General features: G+C 54.4%; 4 protein-coding genes across 4 annotated transcripts in view; 2 read left to right on the top strand and 2 right to left on the bottom strand.

The window, feature by feature from the left end:
• VOLCADRAFT_95499 (uncharacterized protein) overlaps positions 1–841 on the bottom strand; it is a gene marked incomplete at both ends in the record, with an annotated part of 7,255 nt that extends 6,414 nt beyond the window's left edge. The window contains one exon of the mRNA XM_002954573.1: positions 450–841. Coding sequence (XP_002954619.1) covers positions 450–841 — 392 coding nt within the window. The remainder of the gene's footprint in view (positions 1–449) is intronic.
• Positions 842–4,321: 3,480 nt separating this feature from the next.
• VOLCADRAFT_95498 (uncharacterized protein) lies at positions 4,322–5,063 on the bottom strand (the record flags this gene model as incomplete). The annotated part of the gene is made up of 2 exons (XM_002954572.1): positions 4,322–4,644; positions 4,835–5,063. 2 exons carry the CDS (start codon positions 5,061–5,063, stop codon positions 4,322–4,324), a joined length of 552 nt encoding a protein of 183 aa, XP_002954618.1.
• Positions 5,064–8,509: 3,446 nt separating this feature from the next.
• VOLCADRAFT_42798 (uncharacterized protein) lies at positions 8,510–11,084 on the top strand (the record flags this gene model as incomplete). The annotated part of the gene is made up of 4 exons (XM_002954639.1): positions 8,510–8,611; positions 9,049–9,210; positions 9,628–9,807; positions 10,971–11,084. Coding segments are annotated over 4 exons (558 nt in total), but the record flags the coding sequence as incomplete, so codon positions are not given.
• A 3,338-nt stretch (positions 11,085–14,422) lies between these two features.
• The window catches only part of VOLCADRAFT_118815 (uncharacterized protein), a gene marked incomplete at both ends in the record, with an annotated part of 19,236 nt that continues 12,452 nt past the window's right edge, over positions 14,423–21,206 (top strand). The window contains 8 exons of the mRNA XM_002954638.1: positions 14,423–14,555; positions 17,033–17,144; positions 17,701–17,860; positions 18,115–18,261; positions 18,461–18,587; positions 18,874–19,028; positions 19,460–19,606; positions 20,427–20,496. Of these exons, the coding sequence (XP_002954684.1) occupies positions 14,423–14,555; positions 17,033–17,144; positions 17,701–17,860; positions 18,115–18,261; positions 18,461–18,587; positions 18,874–19,028; positions 19,460–19,606; positions 20,427–20,496 (1,051 nt within the window). The remainder of the gene's footprint in view (positions 14,556–17,032; positions 17,145–17,700; positions 17,861–18,114; positions 18,262–18,460; positions 18,588–18,873; positions 19,029–19,459; positions 19,607–20,426; positions 20,497–21,206) is intronic.

Below are 21,206 nucleotides of genomic sequence, written 5' to 3'. Positions count from 1 at the left end.
CCGTCGTCGCCGCGGCTGCTCCGCCGCCGCGGTTGACGGAGACGCTCCGCGCCGCCGCCGCGCCGCCGGCTCCGCCGCCGCCGCCAGGCGGCACTGCAGTCCCCCGGTCTCGCGGCGTGCTGCTGGCCCGGTGGAGCTGGGAGACATGGTAGTTGGAGCGGTTGCTTATTTGACCGTTGTAATTACCTTTATTGGTATTGGTTTGGGAGGCCTGACCGTTAACTTGATGACCAGCAGCACTGGCACTGAGCGGCCGGAAGGTCGGATTTGCCGAGTGCGGCCGAATCCTGGGATAATTTTTTAAAAACAGGGGTAGGGGGTTGGCGTACTTAAGTGCAAGTTTCAAGGTCGGTTAGGTGCTGTACGGCAATTCGTCGTGTACGGAAATCCATTGCAAGCTATCACACTACTATTGCTGTCATGTACGGTTGCATAGGGGGACCTCTTACCTTGCTGCTACAAGGGGAGAGCCCGGGAACGCTGCGCCGTACAGTCGGTTGTCATCTCCCATTAGCATGCCGCCCACGTCCTGCGTTCCCCCTCGGAACGACGCCTGGTTCTGACCCAATCGGGCCACGGATGTGCGACTAGGTGGCATCGCGAGGCCACTACGGATGATAGTTGCCGTGGCGTGGTCCTGCAGCATGAGGACAAAGATGGCACACCGATACTTGTAAGGTCCATAAAAGGGAGGAATTGACTCAGGCGGCATTTCGTCCAATACTGGTTGAACATTTTTGCCAAACATGAGCCGCCGACGCCCAGAAGCAGCTTCAGATATCGTCCGTATTGGTTTGCAAACCGTTCCCCGCTGCAGTTGCTCCTGTCCCGTTTCTTGCATTTTTATATAATGATTTAGTTAAATATCAATAAAGGAGCATTAGCGGCCTTTATGTTTTCCCGTAGCTTGCTAATAAAACTCCGCTTCGAGGAGTGCGGGCAGTTACTACCCTGAGGTAACAAAAGCTAGATAAAATTCATAACAGTCAACAAGGATACTATGATATTACTTACCATTATAGTTTCGAAAGAATGACCTGCTCTTGAGGGTGCGCCTACCAGGAAAACGTTACCCTCCGGAGAAGGACGCCATTTCGAGATTCATCTAAAGCAGCACGTTAATAGCCGTAGCGCTGGCTCACTACCATGGCTTTGTTACAGTTGGCCGCGGCCCAGCTGGATCCGGCCGCCGTACCTGTAAGGTTACCAGCGCAGGTATACCTATGCAAAGCACAGTCAAGGGAATCACAATACCAGCAATTTTGCACCTTAATATCAATCCTTACAGTCTGCGTAATATGTCATTGAGCATTTTTCCTCTATGTGCGCTTTGATGTTTGCGCTGATGCCTTAAACTCTAAGCATCGGCAAGCCACCCTTTCTGACACGTGCTTTCACGCCGGCAGCGGGACATGAAAATCTTGCTCCTCACAACATAAAGCCATCGCATCACTTGCAGACGGCTTACCATTTCCAACCACCGCCCGATGGTCACGCCGGTGGGATGGATGGGGCCGAGGCTGCAGCTATGTGCTCATTTCACCGCCTGAAAAGATGCGATTGAAGAGTTGCATGCTGAACGGACAATACATCAATTCCTTATTCGTTACAAAGCCCGCAGGACTCGTTCGACTAATTGGTACTGCTGGGCTAATCGCGCGACACATGCAGCAGCTGGTGCCCAACGAAGCAAACAACGCAAACCGACATCATCCTCGTTATTATCATCATTATGCGCCTTATCCTCCTACTCCTTCAACCGCCACATACGATTCGAAGACATGATTTCTAGGAATATAAATCTCGGTGGTCACAGCATGGAGCATCCGTACATTGTGTTTTTTGCCATTGCAGGAATTAAAGCGCAAACCCCCCAACCCACCCCCCATCCGCAGGAAGCTCTCATCAGCTCTACACCTCTGTCAAAGCCTGAGGTCCATCACTCTCATAATAATTTCCAAAATTGAAGGAACCTAGTCCGTTCTTCTCCTTTCCTTGCTTTGCCTGGCAATATATCTCCGGAAGTTTTCGTGAGAACATAACAACACATACAACACCGCCATACAAGAGCGGGGTACTTACTTGAACCAATGATGGACCGCACGTGTGTTGAAGGATATAGCAGTGCCTCCTGACAAAACACCAATTTTGCACAAATCACATTTTTGCCACTTCCGGACATCAATCAGCAACGACTCTCACTCCTCGGCACACATGCACAACACGGCACGACACACCGCCACTCGCGCACTGCACACAGCCATGCCGAGCCGAGGACGCTACAAAGGCATTTTCCGAGATGAATGGTACGGCGGTGGAACCCGACGACAATGCAACCAGCCGTGATCAATACACAACTTTTGCCAGACACTGCTACAGTTACGATCCGTAACACACCATAGGTGCTGGACTAATCGCGTCAGATTATGCAGCCAGACCGACACACCGACAGGCAAACCAGCAGAAAAATAATGAACAGACCCCAAAACGTTTAAAAAGCTTATTTTATTTCCAACATTACCTACCAAGGATTGAGGACGTCGGGGCACAATGGACCCCAATATATCAGTGGCAGCAGTAGCAGGAGTATAGCAGGAGTAGTGGTATCATCAAAATGTCATTGAACTGCACAACTCTTCAAAGCTCTCCCACCATCACCATCACCCAACAACACGCGCCCACCAGGCGAGTTAAACACTGGCGGATATGACACTGCGCATAACACATACATACATGCGTACAAACATGCGTACAAACATGCGTACAAACATGCGTACAAACATGCGTACATACATACATATGTACATACGTACACATGCAGCAACCAAACAGCTTCTCGCAGAACACGCGACGATTATCGCGCCCTCCAATCGCGGTACTACGGTACTCCACATAATAATCGCAACACGTCAGACAAACTCAAAAACGCACCTTTAAAGCCGCTCCTGATCCCACCTAACCCTAACTGATCCCCAACGTACTGGCGACAGCACCATCACCACCACCACCATCACCACCACCATCACCACCACACTCGTCTCAATGCCAAAAAGTCCACGTGTCAATGCTAACAAGGATCACACGCGCTATAGACAGATGCGATTGGTTTCACTACTGCAGCACACAGCGTTACAGGTGGGGCGTGTAAGGGCCCCCCGCGCTTCCATCGGTGACCCCACCCCACCCGACCCAATCGACTGCAAGTGTTTATTTTTATGTTGTGATGTCAATATTTTCATTACATAATCAATTATCATACTCAACAGCACAGCACCTAAGACAGTGAACTGTTCCCTCAACCCGCTGAATCTGTCTGCGAGCTTCACGCCGAGCATCATCCGCCGAGCAAAGCAAACCGTCCAGAGCGCCTAGAGATAGATCAACACGCGCATCAACACGCGCATCAACACCACCAAAACACATCGCCAGTGCCAGTATTTATCCTCCAGCTCAACCGATCGATGTCACGCAACACAGCGCCCATTCCCACCCACCTTCACATTTCCGCTGGCTGCAGGTCGCGACCGCCGTGAATATACGGAGGGAACATCCACATCCACAACCACCATTATCATTAGCCCCCACAGTCCTCCGTTCTGGGGTTCAGTTGTTCGCCCCAAATCAATGGATAGACCGACACCGACACCGGCAACGTGTGTGTGTGTGTATTTCTGTGTTGTGTGGAGTGGAAAATGCAGCACTTACGCCAAGACTGCTCACCCTCACCCTCAACCTCCAACTGACAAGCGGCTGTTAGACGAGAAACGGCAAACGGCCTCAAACAACCGTGTAGCACCTTCCGTACATGTTCACAGCAGGGTTACTACATGTGCGCGTGCGGGTCTATTTATTTCATAAAAAAAAAGAAAAATGAAAATAACGAAAGCTTCAGGGCATATGTCCCACTACCGGTAGGCAGGCATATAGTAAAACACACAACACACGCACTCACACATACATACATATATTCATACAGTTGCACAGGTCAGCAAACCCGCGCCGCCGGCATGTGTGATGCCGCAGCCGCACCTGGCATGTTTGACATGCGTATCACATATGTGTGGGGGCGAAATACCGAAAAAAAATTCGCTTCCGGGTGCATTTCTCCGGTGCCTAACCTGATTGGAATGCACTGTCCTGGCGAGCGGGAGGCCCTTCACCAAGATGGCCACCACACGCACCAGACCACCCACACCCCAGCCACCGAAGCACGTCGGACTCTGTATGTAGACACTCATGGCAATGCCCATACACCGAGGAAGGAAAAGTGAGAGAGAAAGAGATGTGTGTAAGATTCACGACGGTCGGCCATCTTGGCCTCCTAATCCTCCTTAAAACCTGCCGCGTTGGAGCTGCCAGGCGCAAGGCCAGTGTCATCATGCCCAGCCACGGGCTCGGTCGGTCCGGAAGTGGATTTCTGAGCCATGTAAGCCGCGTTCAGTTCCACGGACTTCCTAAAAACATGTTGGAAGCTGTCAAGCTCATCCGCCAGCGCGGCGTACTTTTGGGGTCGCGCTTGCTTGCGCGACCATACTTCACGCAACAGAAGAAACCGCACCATGATACACAATGCTGTAAAAATGACTCCCGCTGTGTTAGTTGCGTCGAGCTGCCAGCCGTCGTTGGCTGCCATAAGCACTGCCGCTGCAAGGTGGGCAACATCGCCGACCAGAAGAGCATACAAGACGGCTTCTAAAATTCTCTCCGACTTTGCATGAAGTCCGATGTGGAGTGCTGTTGCAAGCGCTAGCATGGCAACCCCTCCATGCTGCGCCACTGGAGAGCACGCCTGTAAGGAACTGTCGTTACTCAAGGTCGCCTCGCTACTCCCCACCTTCCGCGTCCATTGCACGGGAGCAATTATTGAAAGAGCTCCAGAATACGTAATTATGGCCACCTCCAGCTGAAGAAAAACGCGGCACATCAGAGTTCTCCAGGTCCGCTGTGGAGAGGGTCTTTGAGCATCTTGGAAGGAGTCCAACAGAAGAGACTGCATCATTATAAGGAAAAGGATGTGTATGAGGACCGGATAGAGAAGCTTTCAGCGAAGAGAGAACGTTCATGTTGTACGAGACGTCTCGAGCCCAAGTACAGAGTCTTGCAGAAGGCGTTTAGTAGACGTCCTATCCATCTTCATAGCATCCTTCGTACGCCTTTTCTTAAAGATACCCGTATAAGAGTTTCACGTTAATATCTGGGTTGCCGAATGGCCACGGCAAACCCGGTTCAGCGGACGGCATCGAAGACGGTAACAGATACTATTGTTGGTGAGTTAGCGAAGGGACGTTTTGGAGCTGCAACGTACGCTCCTTTTTGAAGCCGACCCTTGCACTGTTTCTAACCTTCAGGTGAGCACACGCACACTATTGTTGGGTACAGCCTAATCAAGGGTATCGGTGACGGCGAACCCATTGCATCGGAGCGCTTTGTGGTTGGAGGCCACGAGTGGGTGAGTACTCTGACGGCAAGTTGTCCAGTCATTGCTAGTTTCTCGGGCCCCAAAAACGCGATACGTCCTGTCAGCACATCAGTTTCCATATCGTAACCCAGACCATCCAGCGTCATCGTCAGTCCTTTGTTGGCCTTACCGTCGTTCTCCTTACGTTGCATCTCTGCAGTTGCGTCGTGGGTCCCATTCTCAGTAACGCCAACGAAACAACACGTTTCTTGCAATTCACAACAATCATGCGGCTTCATCCAGGTGCTTCTCTTCTATCCCGATGGGAAGCGCAGCTCTTCGGAGGGTCCGATGGGCAACGGCCCAACCGCAGATGCCGCCGGCGCGCACGCAGCCGCGGTAGCGCTACCTGTGGCGGCGGCTGTTGCCGCCCTCCCTGGAGGTCGAGATGAAGCTCTGGACGCCGTCGGTCTGCCACCTCCCCCCGGCCCTGCGGGTCCAGGCCCGTTAGGTGGCCCTGACGCCCGTGGTGGTGGCGGCGGGCCCCCCGTGGGCGCTGCTGACGGTGTGGGTGTGGGGCACCCCGCCGCGCTCCTTGCAGCTCAGCACCCCCCGCACCCACACCACCACCACCACGCGGGCGCTCACCCTGGAGGTATGATTGCGCAGCTGGGCCCTATGCACCGCCAGCAGCGACGAGACACCACGGTGAGACTGGGATTGGTGGTTGGCGGTTGGTGGTTACTGCTGCGTTGTCATGGTTGCTGTGAGTGAGTTTTTGCGACTGTTTTGTGATTTGGGTTGATTTCTGTTTGCGAGTAGTTGTTGTTTTTGGGTTTTTGGCGCCATTTATTTGTTGTTGGGCGTTTGGAGCCGGGCTCTGGATGGTCTTGTCAGGGTGGTTAGTTAGTTGCAGTTAGTTGGTAAGTTGGCGCTCGAGGGGGAGAACGAACAGACACCGACTGACATACAGACACAGGCAGATACAAACAGCGGGGACAAACAGATACTGACAGCAGGGTATTATATCGGAAGAGGAGATTTTTCAACAAAGTTTACAGACAGGCACGTACCCAGATTCATCGGCGTCATGCCCCCTGGCTGTGTGATCCCTTTGGTAGGGTGAGGAAAAAAGGTATACGAGCGGTAGAAGATGATGTCCGGGGAGGTTTGTCCCTCTGGCCCCTTGGTCGCTTGAAGGAAGGAACCGTGGGCGCTGCTGCTACTGAAACTGATGGCTAGTACGCAGATATAACAAGTCTGCCGCTACTGAAACTGATGGCCTTTATTGTTGAGTAATGTTGCCGCTGCTGTTGCTGCTGCTGCTGCTATTGCTAACGCCTCCCAGTGGTACTGCCGCTGCTGCGTTTCCACTGACATTTATTCGTCGGTTGGTTTTAGGGTTACTTGAACCATTTGTTTGACAACATTGCTGCTACTGCCGCTGCTACTGCCGCTGAATGTTATTGCGATTGCCGCTTTCTGCCACTTTTATTGCCTGCTGCCACACAGAACGAGTACGCGGCGCTGTTCGTGGCGCTAATCGGGGAAGGCCCCAACCCCCAGGTACGTGTGTATGTATGTGTGTGCGTGTGTTTGTGAGTACGGGGGGAGCTCTCTCAGTCTGAGAGCTGAGACGGGCTGTCATCAGCCCGGGAGACGTCGGGTTTGTTTGCGGGACCGTGTGTGTTTTGGGGGGGAGGGGGGTATCGCCCAATGACCCATGGTGCTGGTGCTGGTGGTGCTAGCGACCCTGCGTTTATTTCCCCGATAACCCCGTTATTCCCCTCATACACACACGCATACATACACGCATACACACACTCCCCGCCACTGTACCTGTCGTTTGTGGGATTGCGAATGTACTTGTGTGCATGCCGTACTGCTCCTCCATGCTAGGGTATCGTGAGTACGACGGAGGGAAAGGCGGTCCGAGCTTTCCATCGTTTTACTCTGGTGGACCAGACTGGTGCGGGGGACGCGAAGGGGGGCGGGGGGGAGCCGGGGGGGGGAGGAGAAAAGCGGGTTACGGGGGGGGGGTAGCGTTTATAGAATTGTGTTCCTCCTTAGGAGCAGAGGAATAGGTGGTAAGCCCCTGGGGGTGCGATTGCGGATGCACCCACCACCCACTAGTGGGCCGCGCGAACTCCCCCTCCTCTCTCTCCCCCTCACTCTCCCCCTCTCTCCCCCTCACTCTCCCTCACCTACGTCATCTACAGCCCTGGCCCTCAGAATGGTGGACTCCGGTTGGGCAGCTGGGCAGCTGAGACATCTTAGCAGGCAGTCGACTTCTCCCTAGCACCGTTCTCCCCATTCAAATTTTAAAAAATTTGAAAATTTCCCGCCCAACAAACTTAACCTCCCAAACCCCCAACAGGTCAGGGCCGGGACCTGACGAAGGGTCGGACCCGGGATGCCGGGGCGGTGAAGATCAGCTGTGCGAGACAGGTGGGTTTTATTTTGCGCTCGTGTATGTGTGTTTTGGGTTGGGGGGAGCGGGGGGAGAGGGGGTTAAAGCTCGGGCAATGCACCTCATGTCGTGTTACGAAGGTGTTACGGAGGGGGATTATCTTTTTTTCTAAGATAATCGAAATGCCACACATTTATTTGTAAACTCATTAAGGGGTTTTTCTTAAGGTTTTAAGGGGTCAGGTGAATGGTGGCCAGCATTATTACCCTTTCTTTTAAGAATATTGACTTTTATATCTCGTACTACACCACCTGTGGTGTATGTGCCGTACTATTTAAGAAATGCTCGCGCCTTGCTTCCTGCTCCTCCCACGCCTGTGGTAACGGTCACGACGTACAGGATCCCAACGCCCGCAACTGTCACGGCTACCGGAAGTTCGTTAAGAGGTCCCTTCTGGAGGATCCCACTAAGGGCTATTTGGTTAACGACACGGTAGTTATTCGTTACACCATCGAGTTGGTTGTATCCAGTGGTGAGTGAGCGCCGCTGGGGTACGGAGATTGGGAACCCGTATGTATGTATGTATGCATGTGTGTACGTAAGCGCCGTCTGTCTGTCTGTCTGTCTGTCTCTCTTTTCCCCCCCCCCCAGGTGGTGCCCTGATGCGAGGGGGTTCGGGGGGTCGCAGCGCCGCCGACCTGGTCAGAATGCCGCCGCCCTGTCTGGGAGCAGACCTGGCGGGCCTGCTGCAGACGGGGGAGGGGGCGGATGTGACGCTGGTGGCGGACGGGGAGGAGTTCAAGGTGGGATTAGTTCACCTGGGGCGTGTTGTGGGGTTAACGGACTAAGAGTTTTGGTTCGTTAAGGACTTTGGGTTTAGTCAAATTGAGTGGCGCTCTGCCGGAGCGGGTTGTGTGTGTGTCTGTCTGTCTGTGTGTGTGTCTGTCTGTCTGTGTGTGTGTCTGTCTGTCTGTGTGTCTCAGGGGGAGAGGGGGTCAGGTTGGCCCCTAGCTTTGTCGGAAGGGGGGGCTTGGTTCCTTTGATGGATGTGTAGTGTGTGGTGTTGTTGAGTGCACATTGACAACTACCTGGTCCCGGGTGGTTCGGGTGGTAGTGACGTGCTGTGAAGGTGCGTGAAGGACGTGTGTCATTTAGGCCGACATACACCTCCACAGCACGCTTCCCCCGTCGAACTCCCCCCCCCTGCCCCCCCGCCCCGCAATTCCCTATCCTTGTCCAGACGCACAAGTACCTGCTCCAAGCCCGGTCCAAGTACTTCCATTCGCTGCTGAACAGCAGCATGCGGGAAGGGAGGGCGGGGAGGGCTGTCGTACAGGACATACGCGCACCTGTGTTTCGTGCGCTTTTGCACTACGTGTACACGGACTCGTTGCCGGAGGGGGTGAGTGCGGTTGGAGGAGGGGGGGAAGGGGCAGGAAAAGGAAGGCAGACAGACAGACAGACAGACAGACATGCTCGACTCGGGGAAATCGGTGAAATGATTTTGCTTGTTGTTGATTTGTCGGATGGGTATCGGTGTGCTGTACCTGCGTCGTTTTACTGTGGCAGGAAGGATGGCTGCCGGACACGAACACGTAGAACCCAATCCTTGATAATAAGAATTCAATATCGTACAGCGTTTTGTCGTAAAGTTGATTCCGCCACAGGCACTTGGTGCAGCTCCACCCGTCAGTCATCACATTCCCCCAATCAACCAATCCATCCCTTTCACCACATCCACGTTTTTTTGCCCATTGCCTTCACGTATTTGTGTACGACGGCCTGCCCGTGTCATACATACGGCATGTACGACACCCAGATGGAGGATGGGAACCTTGAGACGGAGATGGCGCAGCACCTTTTGGCGGCAGCCGACCAGATGCAGTTGGAGCGGCTTCGGAGCATTTGCGAGCGGCGGTTGTGTGAGACTGTGGAGGTCGACACGGTGTCGTACACTCTGGCGCTGGCGGACAGGAACCACTCGGAGGACCTTAAGAAGGTACGGCAATTGTTGGTGGTAGAGGATGTACGGCAGGTGGGGATGGTGGAGGATTTTTTTTCTATACCTTCCTCCCGTCTTTCAATGTTTTCCTCCAGCCTTTCCAGCCTTTCCAGTGAGTAGTCAAAGCAACTTCTATGCCTATTGATTATAATAAGTTGTATAATAACCTTTTGTTTTTTCAAACAGCAACATACAATCTGGTTTCTCGGGAGGATTTATATATGAGTTGCTTCTTTCTTCCATTCCTCGACGTTGCTTTATTGAAGCTTTAATGAAGCGCTCTCTGCCCGTCCGTCACCTCTTCGCCACCACACCTCTTCACCACCACACCTCTTCACCACCACACCAGCACACACACCCCCAGGGTCAGCTTGTTAAAACCAGCTTATCAGCCAGTTTTCGTCTAGCCTTTTCAATGCCGCCGCCAGGCCGGCGGCGACCTTTTTTCCAGCTCACGTCATCAGTTCTTTTTCGCCGCCTCTACACCAACCTTTACTTCTTTACGGCTTCGTTCTACTGCTTTTCTTCCGCTCTTATTTTAGTCTTGGCGGCTAGGTAGGTAGGTAGGTAGGTTTCCGCGGTCGTCATCATTACAGCATCCCGAGGTCGCCTCCTTCAAAACTGCCTACTGGTCAGTTCTGCTTCTTGTACACTCTTTCCTTGTGGCAGCAGCTTCACTCGTTCTCACGTGGTTCGTCTCTCCCCCTCCCTGGCCACCTTCCCCCTCCCGGTGCCGCACGTGAGCACCACCACCAGACGAGAAGGACTTCACGAGCCGACAAGCGATGTTCTTCCTTCCTTCCCTTTTCCCCCTGCGCACGGTCCTGCGCTCGCACTCACTCTACACCTCGTACCTCACTCTACACCTCACTCTACACCTCGTACCTCACTCTACACCTCACTCTACACCTCACTCTACACCTCACTCTACACCTCACTCTACACCTCACTCTACACCTCACTCTACACCTCACCCTACACCTCACTCTACACCTCACTCTACACCTCACCCTACACCTCACTCTACACCTCACCCTACACCTCACTCTACACCTCACTCTACACCTCACTCTACACCTCACTCTACACCTCGCACCTCACCAGATAGCAAAAAACCACAACACAACATAACACACCAAACACGACACCTTCGTGTGTAGGTGTGCCTGGACTTCGTGGCCCGTAACCTGGCGGCCGTGATGAAGACGGAGGGGTACACACATATGGTGGATGCGTGTCCGGGACTGCAGTCCGACATCCTGATAGCGGTGGCGACGCTGGGGGGGGCACCTGACGCCAGCAGATCGCACGGACACGGCCGCGGCGGCGGCGGTACGGCGCTGGCGGCGGCGGCCGCCGGAGCCATGCCAGGTAGTGGCGGCGGCGGCGGACGCGGCCGGGAGCTGCCGCTGGATGTGGATGATGTACGGAGAGTACGGCCGCGGCGGGACCCTTGAGAGTCCCATGTTTGCGTATGTATGTATATATGTATGTATGTATGTATGCGTTGGGAGGGACTTGGTTTGGAGAACGAACCTGGCGTGTCTGTATGTGCGTGAGGAGGAGGAAGCTTTTGTGTAGCCGCCGGCGGCTGTACAGAACCCGAACGTACAGCATTGCCGTGTATTGTGCGGCGGGCGGGCGTGGGGCAGCAGAGGAGTCTCTCCATTGGGCCTGGTGTCCTCCCCCCGGGGCAGGGGGGAAGGAGGTGAAACGGGTTTTTACCCTTCCCGCATCGGCAGCTACTTTTTCGTTTCGGGATCATCTAACTGCCTACGTTACCGCGATGACTACAAACCAAATCACTATTTGGGTAATATCTTCTTGGGGTCGGCGCATGGGGTGGGGCGGGCCCGGGGGAAGGAGGAGAGGGCGGCGTTGGGGTTTTATGGCGGTGGCAGTGGATCTGGGTCGCGCTGCATAATGCCAGGGGATGGTTTAGCTCGGGCTCGGGGTGTTAGCTGCGAGAAGCGGCGGGAGCCCGCGCGTCCCAGGGTTTTTGGAAACGCGAAGACGTATATGGCGATGCGTGTGTGTGTATTGAAGTAGGCGGGCCGGGTTGAGTGAAGGTGAAAAAGGGGAGCAGAGGGGAGAGGGGGAGATCATCTTAACTCGGGCCCAGGCCAAGCTATTGGTCCAGAGCAGTGCAGCACAATTGCACGAATTGACAGACATATAGACGAACAACAGACAGGCTGAAGGGCGACACACGGATAGATGGAGGGGGGGCAGTTGGTGGTGTGTCGTATTGTCGTACTTGGGCTTTGGAGTACAGCCTTGGGAGAAGACGTTTAAGACGGGGCTTTGGAGCCAAACGTCGAGAGACACACGCATATACATGACCTCAACCACACACAAAGACGCGCACCTACCATTTGTTCGCGCACACGCACGCGCACTAAGTCCACGTTGTTTGACAACATTTGTTACAGACAATCGGCACAAGTTCCCTTTGCATGTTTTTTGTTTCAGTCTGAGTCCGATTGTGTTGAGCTTGTGGTTGTAAGGTTTTCCACGTAGCAGCGGCGGCTGCTTGCACGTTTACATGAGGATGGGAAGGGGCGGAGGAGGAAGGGAAGGGACTTGGACTCGCCGACTCCCACAACGAGTCTGGGTGCAGGGCGCTGGCGCTGTCGTCGTTGTTGTGCTTATTTTTACCATTGACTTTAGGTGCGTAGTTGCCTTCGGTACTCGGGCTGCGGCAGGGAGCCTGCTTCCACCGGCATGCAGATTACCTTGACTGCAAATACGGAAAGCATGCGGATGTACAACATGTACGAGCTTAGCCCGCATCAAATGGGGCCCATGTTTTGCAGCAGTATCACTCATCTCTCTGCTGTCTCCTCTTTGGACTGTCATGTGGCTATATCTTGGCTGACAGCCAAGTCCGGAGGCGCTCATCCCTCGCATCGACCTCTCCCGTTCTCTCGCGTTGGCTTTTCACTCCCTGCGTGTCTGGTGTTGCATGTGTGGTGTTGGTATGCACGTGGCTAGGCGTGTATGTGTGTTTTGGACGCGTGGGAGTCGAGGGGAGTGCCATGTGGTTTCCCGTGTGGGCATGGCGGGGAAGGAGGCAGCAGGCACCCATACCACAGGAGAAGGCGAGACGCACTCCTCCGATCTTAGGGAGCTGTCCGCAGCTATCGTTCCAATACAGTGGCCGCGGACAGCTCTTAAGGGAGAGTATATTTGGACGGCTGTGCTATAGCTTTCTTTGCGATGCATGACAGGAAGGAGAGAGCCTGGCAGAGTGGGAAAGCGAAAAAGCACACACAGCTACGTTAGGTTGAGGAGGCTGCAAAAAGGTGAATGTGTATGTCCATATTGGGACGTTGCATTTTGTTGTAGTCGAGCTTTGTGGGCTTTGTGGAACTGCTGATAAACGTTACGGTTGGCTTTGCGGTTACGCGGTAGCGGCGCGGTAACAACGCGGTTTTTTCCAAGCACGATTGACCGGTCCAAAACCAATACGAAAGCAATTCTCCCACGCCAGGCACTACAATACTTGGCAGCATGTTGCTTCAGGGAGATAGGACAGGCAAGGCCAAGGCAAGGCAAGGCAAGGCCTACAAAGCGCCGTTGTAAGAGTCCTTTCCTTACGCTTTGTTGGCTCTGCTCTCCGGTTTGCGAGGCCACGGCGGAAAAGCAGGGGACAACCTGATATGGGCTCAAGCTTGCCTTTTCCGAGAGGCTCCATGCCTTAAGCGGTGCGGGTGAACCTGCTTGTCTTTGAATAGAAGAGAGGAGAGGAGAGGTGAAAATGGGATGTGTACACCTGCAGGGCCGCAGTCTTGAGTGGCGGGCTACATCTGGTGGGACGCCGGCCTGTGTACGAAAAGGGCTTGGAGCGGTTGTTGCAGGCGGGGACGTAATAACAAACTCAAGTCTGTGGCGCACGATACTCCCAAATCGTCGCCTTCCCCCTCAACTCATTCTACATCCGGTACCAACACCACACATACACCACCGAAGCCACCAGCATGGGGCCGGGCAGGTGATGTTCCCAATCGTGCGATTGGGCTGCAAACGAATAAACTGCTACTCCGCGAAGCGACGGTATTCTAACCGAATTCTAAGCTAACTGCGCGTAAACTCGTCCAGGCGTCAGCAAGCCAGACAAATTTACTAATCGACGTGAGCTACAATAAAACTTAAAACACTTTTCAGCGGTTAATGGGTTATCAAGCGGGAAAAAGCGGGTCAACGTCCATCACGTTAGCACTTCCCCTTAATATGCGCCAGTCGCAGCAAAACGGAGTTGCCTCGCGCATGAACGAATGCCAATACTCAGCCCTATCCAAACCCTATGCTCGCACTCGCATTCGCACGCAGCGCGATTGTATGCATCGGCCCAGCACTTTTCACAGGTATTGCCTTGTTCCGTCCTACAGTTCGGAGCCTTGCAGGAAACCCTTCACTTCGACCTCGCCGTCGCCTTTCCTCCTCTGTCGAATTCACCTCCTTGGGCTGCCGGCTAACGGAGATGCCGTACCCGTCACATTGCCCCGGTGAGCTCTTGCCATTGGGGCGCTGGGTGGTGGCGGAGCCACGGCCGCATTCTCATCCGCTTCATCGACGACAGCCGCCACACCGTCCTCCTTCTCCGAACTCGATGGCAGCCTGTCAACGCCGTCCTCGTTGCGCAGACCCAGATGAGGCGACGCGGAGACTGGTGCCGCGGGAGGCTTGTCGAACCAGACGACTGCAGTCGGGAGTGCTTCGGCTGCAAAAAGGCCCTTCCGCGCGTGCGTGTGCGCGTGAGATTGCGCAATGAGTTCGTTCCCGGTGAAGTTGCGGAGCAGTTCGGCCTGGTCACGTGAGCTGGACGGGGCTTGTGTTGGTGCAGCAACAGGCTTCACAGCCATAGCGGACGATAAGATGGGGGTGTGCCGAGTCGGCGACGCGTCCTGTGGAACAAGAAAGCGCGCAGCGGAGAAGCTCAATACGAAGGGAATTGCTCGGAGTTGTGGAGTGATGTTGTTAAAGGCGTGCAGTCAGGTTGCGGTCCCAGGACGGGTACAAGGGCATACCCGATCAGCAAGTCTGGCTCCGGTCCTTGGCAAGCCATGTACGATGTGCTCATAGCAAGTTGCAGGCTTAGGAAGCGGAGGGAGGTCCTTGTTCCATATCTGCCTCTTAGCTGCTCCGCTGCCAGGAGGCCGGTTGGGGGAGAAGCGAGAGGTGCAAGGGCGCCACATACGGTCCGGAGATTTCACGTCCGTAACTTCCAGGAAGGGCGCATAGTACTCGGCAAAATTGCGCGTGACATCGCCGAATGGGACTCGGGAAGAAGCCAAGTCCGTGATCCCGACTAAGTTTCCAGGTTCATGTAACGTTGAGTTAACGGGCAATCCATCGTCAAGCTCATAGGCCCACGCGTGCCCGTCCTCCGCATCCATCTGGCAGATGGTCAAAGTGTCAAGTGCAAGGAATGTTGAACAAGGTGCCAAGCATTTGCGTTATCAAATGCGTCGAATCCGTCAAAGAGCCTTATCCTACCTGAAAAACCGTTCCGGAACGCTGGTCTTCACAGGTTCTAGCTTCAAAAATAGCCCCGAAACCGGTCGTTTCCTCCTCCTGCTATACCTGTGCCAAACGACGGCAAACATGGCCTAAACAAATAAGGATTAACCATGTTGATACTATTTAATATATGGACTAATAGCGCTCTCCTGGCTAGCACAAACCACCCTGTTTTGGGGGTTAATTAAATGCTTGCATTCCCCCACGTCCCGAAATCATGCCAAACCCATTAATATGTCTATGGATGTTCAGGCAACCCACATCACAATATGGGTTCCCATTAGTGTGGCAGGAACAGCGCGCGCCGACGTGACGGTTAAAAGAAACCAGATTGCCGCTCGCCTATATCTTAAAACTAAAAAAATGCTTTATGTGGTTTGGAGTCCAGTTTGTGTCAGCGCCCTGGTCGCCAGCGGCGTCCAGCGGTTTGTAGAGGCAGAGTCCTGCCCCACAGTTGCACGCTAGCACCCTTGCCGTCTCATCCAGCACTCGAAACTCTGGCCACGTAGCACAATGCTCTAATAGCCCTCTTTTATGCTGCGAAGGACTCTATCACTGCAGTACCCATGCCGTGGAGGGACTGGGCCCGTAGAGCGATTTATTTTTTATGCAATAGCGCATCGTGCACACCCATCGTTACAACGGCGTGTTTTGTAAGTAATCCGTACAAGCATGGGCGAGCGCCCCGTTCCTCTCCATCCCCTATCAGTGTAGCTGCCCCGGGCTTCCCGTCGTCGTAACCCTGAGTAACGCAGCCGGCAATATGATGTACCTATAAACCAAATAAATCGCACAGCTCCTTATATGCAAAAAATCAAGACTTTCGCCATCGTAAATGCGTTGACAGTTGTAGCTGACGGCATTGCTTGATTGTTCACACTCTTACATCGGCAGTCGTCAAAAGGCTGTATTCACTTCTAGGCACGAATTTAAATTACGTATAGATGCTGGCTCGTGGCTCTTTATTAGGTTGGCTTCGTGGTCAACCACCGATTCACACTTGACCAGGCTACCAAGACGTGCAGCGTGGTGTACATGCAAATGTTCAGCTCTTTATCAAGTCTTCATATCATAGTAGCACTTGCATTCATCTTCGGCCTTAGCGTCAATTGGTCAGCCATAGCTCAGAGCAATGGAACGACAAACTTGCTTGACTACGCATGCCCTGGCTGGGCACTTGGCGCTACAACCGCATGTGATCTTTTTCGTAAGTGGAATTTTTCCTGCACTAGGACTCCGTTCCATTTTCATGCTACCTGGGGCCAGATGTACCGTAACCCCGTATCGGACAAGACGCCGAGGAATGCCATCGTCGCATAGGGGCCGTGCCGTGGGGATCTAACCTGCCATGTCAGGCATCAACCTCCCTGAGACCTTGTTCACTTGCACGTAAGCCGCAATGCAGGAGGTCTATCTCGTCCTTCGCCACCAATCACAAAGACACGCGCCTCCTGAGCGCCAACCCTTCCTTCGATGCACTACTTCCAAACACGCATAAACACGCGCACACGCAGGCACACACAGCAGACACAGGAGCACACGCGCACACATAGACACACACAGCAGACTTGGGACGATGGTAGCTCTGTCCATCAAGTCCAACCACGGCGCCCCTCGCCGCGGGCATCGTAACCCAACAAGCTGAAGAACGAGTCCCCTCCGTCCTCACCCCCTCCACCATTCCCTCCACCATTCGTAGAGTACGAGATCCTGCCGTATCGCGAATACCGCAGCTTCTACATCCCAATACCTTCCGGTGCCGACTACGATCTCGCCGTAACCGTCGAATCCATCAAGGGAGATGTAGATCTGTAAGCCAAAAAGAAATATTGCGGCGTAAACTTTTACTGTCCGGGAGTGTTTTCCCTGCGGGGCTACGACCGGCACCGCAGCCCTAAAAACTCTGATTTTAAATGGTGTTATAAATGGGCAAGCAGCAATGCAAGCAGCTGGCCAACTGATCTTTGGGGGTTGCAGCTAGCTATACCTTCATTGGAAGGGTACACTACAACTGTCTAAAAAATGATTTCATCGATTTAAAAATTCGTTTGAGTGCATTGCGGAACAATGGGTTCTGGATCTCAAGAAGAGGCGTTGCCAGTGCTATGACCCCCTTCGTGTGACCATCCAGACGATACGGTTGCTGTCATAGTGACTAGGTCCCTACGCCACGTGGGCAAGGGCTCCCATGTATCCCCTTGTCTCCTTCAACATTTCCTTTTCCCTGTCATCCTGTCACCCACTCACCCTCCATCCCCAAACTGCCTCTCTTGTCGACCCAACCCAACCCAACCCAACCCGACCCAACCCAACCCACCCAACCCAACCCAACCAACCCAACCCGACCCACGACGGTGTGCGCCGCAGCCAGCTTCTGTCGCCCAACGGCACACTGCTGTCCCATTCCGAGGAGCGCATCGGGGATGATGTCGTACAAGCGAGCCGTACATTCCTCAACAAGAACCCCGGCAACTACACGCTCCTCCTCCAAACGGTTGCAGGAGCGGAGTCCTGGTACAACATTAAGGTGGGGGACACCAGATGGAATTTGTTGCCAGTTGAGTTGCCAAGACGCCACGCTTTAGTGTGTTGTGGCTGCGAGGAATGTTAATCGGGAAGTGGGCTGGTAAGTAAACATCCGCAAAAAGTTTGAACGCTCTTCGAACTTGACCAGATAGTTTCGTGTTCCCCATTCAAAACCCAAAACTGTAGATTCAGACCTCCTCAGTTACACGTCTCGCTGCGGAGGATAAGGCCCTAATGGCCGCCATCGCCGCTCAGTGCTGTCCTGATGACGACGATCAACTGCCGGATTCGTGTTCCGTACTGCTCAACGCCACGTCATCAACCGCCAGCCTGGAGCAGGACTTGTGCCTGCAACCACCCAACATGTGCAATGAACAGGTTCGGCGCGCGCGGGAGGGCGCGGTATGTTTGTGTATGTATGTATGTATGTATGAGCCTGCCGCGGTGCGCGTGCGCGCCTTCGAAAGGAACATCGCCTCCGTTCCACCTCCCGCCTCCCCTCTTCCCGTCCCACCTTACGGCCCTCTTTCCTTCGTTTTTCTTCCTCCCCACTTCCCTCCCCACTTCCCTTCCCATCTACCATATCCCTCACCCATTCCAGGGCCAAATTATCAAGTTGGTGCTGTCCGGCGGCGACAGAGGCAACTTCGTGTGCCCCTCCTTTCCCACAGAGTTGGGTCAGCTGCCAGCGCTGCAAGTACTCGACTGGGCTAGTAACAGCCAAGTCGGTGAGCGGTGGGAGGGGAAAGGGGGCAGCATAGGATTACCGCCCGCGCTCCTTCCGCCTTCCCCCTAGGCCTTTCCCTGCACAATACTTCGGTATTCACCCACATCCAAAAAAATCCAAAACCGACGGAAACCCCCACAGTCATTAGCTCCGAAACCAACCCTAAATCTCCGTGTCTCTGTCTCCTCTCTCTTTCTCTCCACCCTTCCCTCTCCACCCTTTCCTCCCCACCCTTCCCTCCCCACCCTTCCCTCCCCACCCTTCCCTCCCTACCTCATTTCACGCAGGCACTCTGGCGTCCGTGGCCGCAGCCCTTTCCCCTCTCTCAGGCTCCCTCCGCCGCCTCTATCTGGGCCGTAACGCCCTAAGCGGTCCACTGGGCTGTGAGCTGGTCAACGGTACGGCACTGGAGATTCTGCGGCTGGAGAGGAATCTACTGACTGTGGGTGTTTTTTTGGGGGGGACCCAGGTGGCGGGTGGGGGGTTCGGGGGATGGCAAGGGGGGGGGGAGAAATCGGGCAAAAGGAAAGAGGAGAAAACACACACGAAGTCATGAAGGTACGTGAGGACCTTCAGACATGACGCGAGCGCGCGCGCAGTCCTAAGAGAGTACTCGCCTAAACAAGCTCTCTTTTTGTCCTCACTTTACTCTATTTCGTCGTAAATTTATTATTATTATTTTTTAAATCTTATTCGTATTACATATCATATCTTTAAAGGCTTAACTTTTCGCATGTCCGGGCTGCATTCCGGGCTGTTTTTCTCTCAACCCACCTCCCACTCCCGCTCCCAGGTGCCACCTTTCTGATAAAAGACCCGTCCTCTTTTTATTTCTCTGAGCCGCAGGGTACGGTGCCTCCCTGCCTCTTTCAGTCGCCCTCACTGCGGCAGCTCTCCCTGGCGGGTAATCTGCTGCACGGCAGCATACCCGCGATGTCACGGGACTGCGCCCTCAAACTTCTGGACCTGTCCGAAAACGGCCCGCCGTTGGGATTATCCGCAACCAACAAGGGCATGCAGGTAAGAGGGGTGGCAGGTGAGGGGGGTGGCAGGTGAGGGGGGTGGCAGGTGAGGGGGGTGTTAGATGAGGGGGTGGCAGGTGAGGGGGGTGGCAGGTAAGAGGGGTGGCAGGTGAGGGGGGTGGCAGGTGAGGGGGGTGGCAGGTGAGGGGGGTGGCAGGTGAGGGGGGTGGCAGGTGAGGGGGGTGGCAGGTGAGGGGGGTGGCAGGTGAGGGGGGTGGCAGGTGAGGGGGGTGTTAGATGAGGGGGTGGTAGGTGGGGGGGTGGTAGGTGGGGGGGGGTGTTAGGAGGCAACGCACAACATCATTGCAACAATACCTAAAAATTCGCAACTAAATCCAGGAAAGGGCACGGAGGGGCAAGGAAGATGGCAGGAGATCGCGGCGCAGCGATGCGTGCGTGTCTGTGTGTTTGTGTGTGTGTGTGTGTGTGTGTGTTTGTGGGGTGGGGTGGGGTGGGGTGGGGTGGAGGAAGGGAGAAAGGGGAGGGGGTATTGCGGGTGGGAGGTGTTGGGGAGGAAGGGAGGGGGTTTGGGGTTGACCCGAGCAGTTGGGCGGGGCGTAAGGAGGATGGACTTTCAAGTTCTTGATTGTGCGCTATATAAACAGCCCATGACAGCAAAGCGTGGGCGCACGAACACATTACGGTTACACCCAATTAAGCCTTGATGATAAACCTCCTTTCCCGCCTTTTCCATTTCGTTACCTCCACATCGTTGCTCCACTCTTCCACCCTGCTATTCCCCCGGCGCCCGGGCCGATGGGGAACCCTTTTCTCTCTCTCTCACACACACACACATACATACATACATACACACACAGGGCCCTCTCCCCTCCCTGGGTCTGGCCGCCAACCTGAACTACCTGAACGTGCAAAGCAACAGTCTGACAGGTAAATGGGTGGCTGTGGGGGTGGGGTGGGGTGGAGGTGCCGGGGGGGGGGTGGAGGAGGTGTGCGGGTTGTTGGGGATGAAGGCGCGGGAGCGATGAATGAAAGGAGGAGGGGAAAAACACACACTCCCGCGGGAGGGCATGAAAAAGGGACAGCGTTACGTCGCTACCTACCTAGCCACCGTGAAGGGCCTCGAAGCCCCTCCCCTAGGCATCTTGATATTGCTTACAAAGGTTGTTAAAAATGGATTCCCTCTGAGAGCAGGCGACTTTGTTTTCTTGGTTTGGCCTTCATTTCCATGCCAGTGAGCATTGCGGCTCGCAGTACGGCCATCCCCCTACCCTTGTTTGAATAAAATGTCACTATCGCTGTCCCAAGGTTGGGTTCACGGATAATTCACTGACCCGCACGTTACACCAACAGCCCGGGACAGCTGCCCGCGCTCTTCATCACACTGACCGTGACATCGTGTGGCTCGGTCCTGTGACCATTCAGAGCGTGGCGGCCCGTGGGGAGCTCCATCCCGTGGCCAAGTCACATACCACTTCACCATTGCACCATGCTGTGCCCCAGTTTGACTTTTCCCGCCCTTCACCCGTTCCCTTTCCCCCTCCCCTCCCCTACTGGTCAGTTCTGCTTCTTGTACACTCTTTCCTTGTGGCAGCAGCTTCACTCGTTCTCACGTGGTTCGTCTTACCCCCCCCCCCTTT

The sequence above is a fragment of the Volvox carteri genome, assembly GCF_000143455.1.
Source record: "Volvox carteri f. nagariensis unplaced genomic scaffold VOLCAscaffold_44, whole genome shotgun sequence".
Lineage (NCBI taxonomy): Eukaryota > Viridiplantae > Chlorophyta > Chlorophyceae > Chlamydomonadales > Volvocaceae > Volvox > Volvox carteri.
This window is presented reverse-complemented; position numbering and strand designations above follow the sequence as displayed.